The sequence below is a fragment of the Morone saxatilis genome, unplaced genomic scaffold (assembly GCF_004916995.1).
Source record: "Morone saxatilis isolate NCDOM2014 unplaced genomic scaffold, NCSU_SB_2.0 Contig16, whole genome shotgun sequence".
Lineage (NCBI taxonomy): Eukaryota > Metazoa > Chordata > Actinopteri > Moronidae > Morone > Morone saxatilis.
The window spans coordinates 25,309,668-25,319,084 of NW_023339718.1; the positions used below are offsets into that span (position 1 = coordinate 25,309,668).

At 39.3% G+C, this 9,417-nt stretch overlaps 1 protein-coding gene across 1 annotated transcript in view; it reads left to right on the forward strand.

Moving 5' to 3' along the window:
• The first annotated feature begins 310 nt into the window (after positions 1-310).
• LOC118325992 (metal transporter CNNM2-like) overlaps positions 311-9,417 on the forward strand; it is a 29,630-nt gene continuing 20,523 nt past the window's right edge. The window contains exons 1-4 of the mRNA XM_035658875.1: positions 311-326; positions 497-640; positions 913-1,047; positions 3,201-3,370. Of these exons, the coding sequence (XP_035514768.1) occupies positions 311-326; positions 497-640; positions 913-1,047; positions 3,201-3,370 (465 nt within the window). The remainder of the gene's footprint in view (positions 327-496; positions 641-912; positions 1,048-3,200; positions 3,371-9,417) is intronic.

A 9,417-nucleotide genomic window follows, 5' to 3' on the forward strand; every position in this document is an offset into this window, starting at 1 on the left:
TGACTGTGATGTTGATGTAACATTGTCACTTTGTATTATATAGCTCCGTTTTGGCCCCTTTCTATTCTGTTTATAATAGCCGTAGCTCAGTTAGCGGTAGCATTGGTGCAACAATTTACCAAGAGCCAAATCAAAGCATCCAGCTTTGCCTTGGTCTTTATCTGTTCATAGAAAGAAACACAGTTCTCTTCTGATTTGTTTAATAGATGTCATTGTTGTTAGATGTGCTTTACTTGTTATCATGAAACAACAAGTATCTATAACCACATTTCTCGGTTTAAGGTGTTAATCGTATTAGAATAGAGACATAATGGCAACACCTGAAGGTCCGCTGTGTGGTTTCATTCATTGTTTCATTTAATGTTTCTCAACAACTTGTACTGTCCATATGGTCTAATGAATAAATTTCTTCTTGTGTACTTGATGGGAAGGCCTTGTTGAATGGATGAATTGATCAGCTGAAAGTACCACTCATGGTTCTCTCTCTTCCACTTAGGAAAATCCCACCTGGCCATTGTCCAGAAAGTGAACAACGAGGGGGAGGGAGATCCTTTCTACGAGGTATTGGGTTTAGTCACCCTTGAAGATGTGATCGAGGAGATAATAAAATCAGAGATTCTGGACGAATCGGACCTTTACAGTAAGTTTGGCCTTCTGTTTAAAATGTAAGTTATTCATTGATTTACCACTCAGCTTGTCTTTACTGCCAGTTGTTTTCATCTCAATCTTACTTAATTACTTTATTATTCATATCTAGGTTGTTGTTGTCCTCTCTTTGAGATAAATGTAAACAGACTATTTTCAGGTATTTAGACATTGATATAGCTTTAAGTTTTAAGCAGCTGAGATGATTTTAATTGTAATGTTTTTAATACATAACTTTGTCTGCTGTGTGTGTGTGTAACTTCACAGCTGATAACCGGCACAGGAAAAAGGTGGCACCAAATAAGAATAAGAGAGACTTCTCTGCCTTCAAACACGAGAGCGAATCAAAAGTGAAGGTCTCTCCTCAGCTGCTGCTGGCCGCCCATCGCTTCCTGGCTACAGGTGGGGAATGGACTGATGCAAGCATGCACACACAGACACACAATCACTCATCACAGTGTCACCTAAACACATCCAGTAGGTCATTTATAACTTGTTAACTAAACATGTGAACTTACAGTATGTCTTCGATATCTAGCCACAGCATGAATATCCTCATGTTGTTAGGGATGTGATGGTTTCTGTCATCCGTCTGCCATCTGACTAGCAAGGCAGGGCCATACATGCTGGGACGAGGTTTAAGTGTGTTTATTTACTTGGAAGATCTATTTAAGGTCGAAGCAGTGTGCCTGCCTGTGCTTACAACCACAAGAAGACTGGACTTTGGCCAGCTGGATGTGATGCCTTGCCACTGCTACAAATCACTTGAGAACGTGTTGCAATGGATCCGGTTAGTGAGCGTTAGCTGATACGCTCTGCCAGAAACAGTAAGCGCTAGCCGCTGCTAGCATGATGTAGCACTTCCTCGTCTCACAGACACATGAGCCTACCAGAGTCTGCTCCTCTGCAGGCTAAATGTTGGTGTGTTTCTGTTTTCTTTCTCAGATTGTTGGGTTTTTTTTTCCTCAATTTATTACCCAGGAATTTTATTTGTAATGTTTTAGAGGTTCTGTTTTCAGTCCAAGACGTTAGCGTTTCCCTGTTCCTTATTTTGTTCCTGTTCACATCAATGGTCATTATCAAGCTCTTTTTAGATTGTGCTTGATCTCCATTGACATTGTTATAGAGAGTATCACTGAGAGATGTATTCCAGATGAGGAATATCAGTGAATTTTTAAAATGCATTATAACACCATAATGTAATGATTCATTACAAGAGTTTAATGACTTATGTATTTGACAACAGCAAGCTCTACCAGTCAGTAGATTTTCTTTTGAACTGAGGAAAAAAAAAAACAATAACAAACCAGGAAGATATAAAATACATAGACTTAACTTGACTTAAGCCCTTTGCTTCTCTAGGGAGCTAATCTCCCCCATAAAATGTACCAGCTGACTTGAAAGTCATACAAAAAATAATGAAACATTTCATCAGAGCCACTGAAGGAACTCACTGTTCTTTTTTTTCCTTTTTGAGTAAACCAGACAAACTTGCCGATTTTAATATGTAAACCAGGGTGAAAGGAGTTTGTTTGCCCTTTAGAGTATGAAAGCCAACATTGGTCATATATATGCCTCACCTCTCACTGTGTATTGCAGAGGGCTTTGTTTGCAGACTGCACTGTTTCTTTGTTCTCAGTTTGGGTGGGGTCGAAGGCACTTATTGTGGAGCTCTGATTGCAACAGCCTGGCCTATGACAGTTGGTGACTGCACATAAACCAAAGACTTTTCAACAGTTATATTTTTGACAGCGACAATGCACATTAACCAAAATCACTGTAAATGTGCCAGTGAACACACAATAAGAGCCCACCTTTTTCAGGTATAACAAGTTCACCAAAAAGAACAAACAAAGAGAAGGAAATACCAATAAAATGCTTTAAATAAAGTATAAAATAGCATAAACATATACAACAATAGACAAAGAAAATAAACACATACATACAGTATTAACTCAAAAATACCTAAGTATTCACTGATGTCCACTACAAACTTTTAAAGTTAAGACTAAGCATGAGTCTCACACTTAAGCAAACCAGAATATCAGAATATAAGAAATAACATATACTAATCCTCATTTGAATGCATTTGGGAGCCCTGATTAATACAAATTTATATAATCTCTGTTTATGTCACTTAAAGAGGCTTAATGTACTTTTGAATTCTACTTGATCACTTGATACTTGATCCTTGTTATCCTTTTAATTAATTCAGGTTGTCAAAGCAAAGTTTATGCCTTTAAATAAATGTTACGCTCCTTTTGTTAAGAAAAGAATCACCTGTTGTAAAACAGATGTACTTGCCACACCCGATTATGTAAGTTATTGTCATGTTGTACTAAAAGCACACATTTAATAAGCACCTGTATCAGTGATGTCAGTAAATTAGTTTACAGTAAGAAGACCTGCTACTCAATTATGTTGATGCATCTCTAGAATTTTTTTAAATACCTCTGTGTATTTCACTATATTAATATCCAGAAATGTATTATGGTCAATGTTATAACGTTCTAAAAGTACGACTATTTACATCTCTTCCTCCTGTCTTCCTGCAGAGGTGAGCTTGTTCAGCCAGTCTCAGATCTCAGACAAGGTGCTGCTGCGGATCCTGCGTCACCCCGATGTGATCCAGGAGATCAAGTTCAACGAAAGCGACAAGCGCTCGCCCCATCACTACGTCTACCAGAGGGGCAAGCCTGTCGACTACTTCGTTCTCATCCTGCAGGTACACAGTGATTTAGGGAAGTGGGTGTGAAGTTTGACTTGGGTTCACGGCTGCTTGTAGCATCAGTGTGGGTGAAATAGGAGCTCTGAATGCCAAAGTTGCTCATACTGCTGCCTGATCTTCACAAGTTGATAGAAAGGCTCTTTTTGAAATCTTTTCTCTTCACATGCTCTTCTATCCTCCCACACTAATGTAAACTCCCACACAATATCTAGTTTTATTTCAACTCTTACATAGTCTCTGTTTCTACTGTCAGATTCAACCACAGTAATTCTTTGGCATTTTGTCTTGTTGTTTTGTCTCCAGTGTGCAAATCGGTTGAGTTTAAAAGTTCACTCTTGACCATGGAAAGTCAAGAAAGTCATGTAGTAGGTGTTCTGGAGATTTTGATTTTGATCTTCATCAGCAGATGGAGTTTGCCTGGTGGCCATGGAACTATAGATGTTCAAATATGCATTCTTACTGATCACTTTAAGGACCTGTTGGTTTAACAGCTGAGTTTGATTTTGTTTCTTGTCTTTAAATGTAAAAAAAAAAAGGGTCCTTGAGAAGAGTAAAACTCAGTGAAAACCTGTAAAGAGAAGAGGGAGTGATGGCAGGCATATGTACATTTACAAAAGAAACACAACAGCTGTCTGTCATGACCTGGTGTGGACATGCAATGAGGTTATTCCTGTTTAAATGATAACACACTAACATGCTTTTCCCTGCCTGACGTCAGAATAACTTCTAAAAACCAGGTTCATACTTAAGTATAACAGCACCCTGAGTCACCGTCATGAACACATCCCGTCCCCAAAATGTCAAACTACTATTGCTTCAGACAGGATAAAAGCTGTGCATATTATGAGACTGACCTTCCCTACACGCCTTTTCTCTTTCTTTATTTGACCCTTATCTTCACCTCCTCCTCTTCTTCTCTCCACCTGTCGAGTCCTCCAATCAACGAGTGCTTCTGGAGTTTAGTGGCATTGAACGGTCTGCCTGGTTGTTAAAATGTGGCTCTAAGCTACAGCTTGTGACAGATGGCGGTAGGCGTCGTACACAGCGCCGACCCAACAGGGGTCCCGAAACTGTTGATAAAGCAGAGTGTATTGGTGTTTGTCTGTGTTTGTGTGTTTTAAAAGCATTCAGAATTAAGCTGAGTCACTGAACAAGGGCTGCTTAATCAAAAGAAAATGATCTTCCTAGAGTTCTGTTAACTGAAAGTTTCTAAATGGAGTCAGTTGTGATGCTTCAAATTCAATGTGATAAAAGGAAAGCTCAGTGCTTTATGGAGGCCTTACATGAACAAGATTTTGGATTCTTCTGATCAGTGTTTAGTACTGAGGAGCCAGGCAGGGTTTAGTCCCGATAACAAAAGATTTGATCGCCCCTGAAACCGATGTCTTCCTGTCATCTCTAGTTTTGAATGTATGTAACTCTGCACTGGTCAGTGCATCTGACTTTATCTGAATTCTGAATAGACAAGTAAGACCCTCCACTAACTATTATTCTGCCGTATGACAGATTAGTTGTAAGTCAAAGAAAAAGACAAATTTCTCTTTTTCTCACCTAAATCTGTCCCTCTCACCGTTTCCTCTGAGCTAGCTTTGCCAGAGCACAGACAGCTGTTGAGTAAAGACAATATAACACACACGAAATATCGTTACAATTGACTTGAATTGAATCCTTCGTAAGGCTTTTAAGCCCCTCTTTTCACCAAGCTGTTGTTTGATTTTGGACTCTAAAGATACAGAATACTACTCACATACATTAGGCACAAGAAAGCACACAGCAGGAATTACATAATCATTAATGTACTGTTGAGAGAAAATGTCAAAAACCCTGTGTGAGTCTGTGTTACTATAACAACAACAACAACAGTTTGGAGGTCACAACTGATCCAAAGTCAATCAACTCTACAAAGAGATTAGCCGGCTACTTTAAGGGTTTTAGGGGCCAGATTTGGTGACAGGCTGCAGGAGGTTGAAGTCTCCCCTCAAAATCTTTTCAAACACTCTCCACCTCTTAACTTTAGTGGTGGCTTTAAAGTGTTTGTGGAGCATGGTTAAGAAAAAAAAAAGAGGTGAAAAGTAGCTTCAGGGTGAATTACAGCATGCTCTTGCTCACATGCTGTTTGTACAGCAATCAGGCATGAACACCACCGTGCTCTATTACTGAAGCAGTAATTATAATATTTGGTTTACTAAATATTAACCTTATTAGAATGTAACTTCTTTAAAAGATTTACAAGTGATTATGTGAGTGATTCACAGAAGAATGCACACAGAAAGTTACACAAACAAAGAAGTAGTCATACTGTGGGTGTGGGCTAAGTTATTGTACAAATCAGTTTGGAGAATTTGTACTCGATGTCTGAAAAAGCCAGAAATGCTGCAATTGTTTTGAGCTTATTGGTGCTCTTTCACATTGGATTATGAGAAATTATAAAGAGCATTTTCACTATTCTTAATCTTACTGAACAAAAAATGTATCAATAAAATAACGTTGTTACTTGCAGCTCTAGTCATTGCTTTAGCTCCTGCTTCCAGTCTTGAGTGACTCCTCCAGTTTATGACAAGCAACAATAAAAAGCTCATTTGAGACTTGCACCCCGTTGCCTTTATCTGACGGCAATTTACATGTTGGTCTCAACATAACAACCCTGAACACTTTTACGTAAAAGTCAAGACGTCAATTTAGGTTGGCTTTAGATTAAATATCACTAAGATCACTGTAATAAATGTGTAATCTCAGTGATCATCTCTAATGCCCAAACTCTACTCTACTATTTTCCCCTCATGGTCTGACTGGTGCAAAATAGGTTAAAAGCTCTATAACCTCAGCAATAAGCTGACCAGCACAAACACTCTATATATTTCCAATGTTCTTTAATGCCAGCTGTGTGGATCAATAAATGAATATCCAGCAAAACACTTTACATCAGGATGTGAGTTAATAGAAATTAAATCAACATAATGTCCTGTCATGCAATGCTTTTCCACAGTCGGATGCTTCAAAATAGGCAGCAGAATTCACTCTAATAATGTTAAATGCTAAAACTGATACATGACCGCCATGAGTGAAAAATCCATCAGTGATGCAGCCTGCTGCTACTAAGCAGCTTTTTCCATAAATGGGCTGTTTTGAATAAATTAAGCTGTAAGAACAGAAATGTGAAAGTCACTTTTGCATGAATGACAAAATGCCATCACTTGAACCTGCAGATAAAGTCAGCAATATTACAGATTCCATGTCTGAAAAGGGCTCAAGTGAAGGCTGGAGGAAGTTGAAAAGGGGAGAGTGGGTTTCAGACAACTGTGACCTTGGACAGATTGACAGAGAGGAGAGTGGTGGTCCGATGCTCTTGACTAACTGACCGCCATTATATAAGATGTTAGTGAAGGTTGCGGCTGTGGGTCAGGTGGTAGAGCGTGTTGTCCAATAATCAGAAGAATCCCCGACTCCCCCCCGGTGCACGAGCAAGATACTGAACCCCAAACTGCTCCCGGTCCTGGTACACTCACCCACTTCAACCTGAGAATCTCCACCTCCTTACACACTGTAAACACACCAAAAAATCACTGCTTTTGCACGTCTGCTGTATTCGCTCTGTGTACATGTACACGTGTGCCCAAATCCCACAGGGTGGGAAAATTACGCTTCATTGTCTTAATCTTACCCTTTCACACACATTTATTTCCCACATGTCGGTTATGTCATTGTCCACAAACAGTCATTAGACGGGTCCAGTAATCCAGGGGATCTTTTCGACTTTGTCCCTGCCGCTGCTCTCGGTTGAGATTTTCCCCCATGGGAGGCCGGATATCGAGGATGTTGTGGAGAGACCCCACATGTGGAATAATCCGCTGAGACCTATATGGAGAAGTGGCATTTAGTGTCAGCATGCCAGGGAGGGAATTTTCCACCGTTGCATACTGGATAGAAAGACACCGCTGGAGCCAGTAGTTGTGAATAGTTCTGAATAGTGAGTTGTGACTCTGTAGGAAATCCTCTGGGTTACGTTCGTCTTAGATAATATCTAATTCGGGTAATACAAGGTTAAGTTTAGGGTTTTGCACAACAACTTAACCTCTCCTAGAATAGAAGGAGGACTATTTTAATTAGATCCTGTGCTGATAAATAATCTATTTCAATAATTACAGATAGACTGCAGACTACTCAATGAATTATTAATTTCTAGATTCTCTGAAGAGTCTTGGACTGGCTTGTGTGTGAGTTTGTGTGCTGCTCGTATTTTTCCTGTAAACAAAATTACGCATTCCAGGAGTGCTTATTTGGAAACAGGGAGAGAAGGGAGAGCAGGGAGAAAGAGAAAGATGCAGAGAAATAGTTTTGATTTGACACTAGTTATTTTGGACAGCATCTTATTGATTAGAAAAAATCGATTCAATAGAGATGTGTTGGTGCTCGTGTGGAGGAAGTATACCTGCAACTTTTTTGCATGTTTGAGAACAAAAAAAAATAAACTACTGAAACTAAACTTCATAGCCCCAATGTGGAAGTTCATTTAAATGTTAAAGTTCAATTGTTAATAAGGTGTCATGTTGATCTTTATCCTGCTTTGTTGGAGAAACTTTATATAAGCAAAGCATATTAACATTTGTTAAGGTGGCTCCTAGTAAAGACCACCCACTGCCTCCACGCGTGTGTATTGTAAAGCACATACCTGAGGTATTAAGTTGCTTACTGCAGCAAATGTACAGTATTAAACAATAAGGTTTGTTTACAGGTGTTGGGGAGTGCTACTCTATATGTGAAGAAGTTGTATAAAGCCTTTTGTGGCTCTATGGCTGGTCTGATAACTTTCCTCAAGTGATGTCACTTGAGTCAGCGTCGGTGGCGGCTAGCTCTGTTTGAGGCTAGCAGCTTAAGGCTACATACTACTAGCTGCAACTAGCATAAAACCCCAGAATCTCTTAGCTGTCAGTGACTTAGTTGCATTGTGGGTAATGTAGGCACCAAGTTTTGACAAGGGAGAAGAATGCGTTGAATAATAGATGGTAACACTGGTTCTTCCGCATCGATTTTGACCCTTTAAAAAAACACTGAGTGCAAAGCTACATTTATGGAGTTTTATGGATACTCTTTTAAACAGAAACCATGAGTACTCCGGCTGTAGCAAGGCTGTTAGAATAACAGAATTTCTGCTGGTAAATACTGTTAATAAGACACAGAGGTTTGCTGTGGCACTCAAAACTTGAAAAACCTGGTGGAGCGACAGAGGTGAATGAATGTAGCTCTTGACTGTGTGTGTATTTATATGTTTGTTTGCATTGTAGCATGATGTGTATGTATGTGTGATCTATGGCAGCCTAGTACACTTATGAGAACTAAAAACCTCAGATGAAGATAATTCACTATCCTTGTTTCACTCCTTTTATAGTGTGTGTACATTTGCATGCCTGTGTGTGTGTGTGTGTGTGTGTGTGTGTTTTCCTGGTAGAGATGTTCACTGTCAGCAGACAGGCTGTTTGTTTACGACCAGCGTGATTCATGCGTCTATAAAGATGCTCTGTGATTCTCACAGAACACAGTCAGTCTACAGAGACACAGTTAGATCACTGTTGTGTTCACAGGGTTCCTTCAGCTTCTGGATGTGTGTAAATTTGAACTTGGTCATTTCAAAACCTTAAAACGTTTTTTGGATGACAGGAATGATGTTCAGCCCACATACTAAATTAGCTGCGTTGTGGTTATTTTGTCATAAACCGGAAAAAACTTTTGGGATACTAGGAGGCTAGTATTTGAACTGGTGAGGCTTAACATTTTCCTTTGTTTGTATGTTGTTGTAAGTTTCCATGTTGACAGTCATACTGCAGTAGATTCCCCAGTTAGTACCAAGCATCAAATAGTGTAGACAGCTCAAAACTACAAATTAGGGCTGAAGGGAGTTTTTCACTGGAAGATGATCTTTTTCACTATCAATCATCAATAATAAAATTCTGTTAGGGCTGCGTGATATAACAATCTATATTGAGTGACACAAGAATCACGACTATTGTTTTATATTATACTCCTTTATTTCGTTGTGTCACAAATCA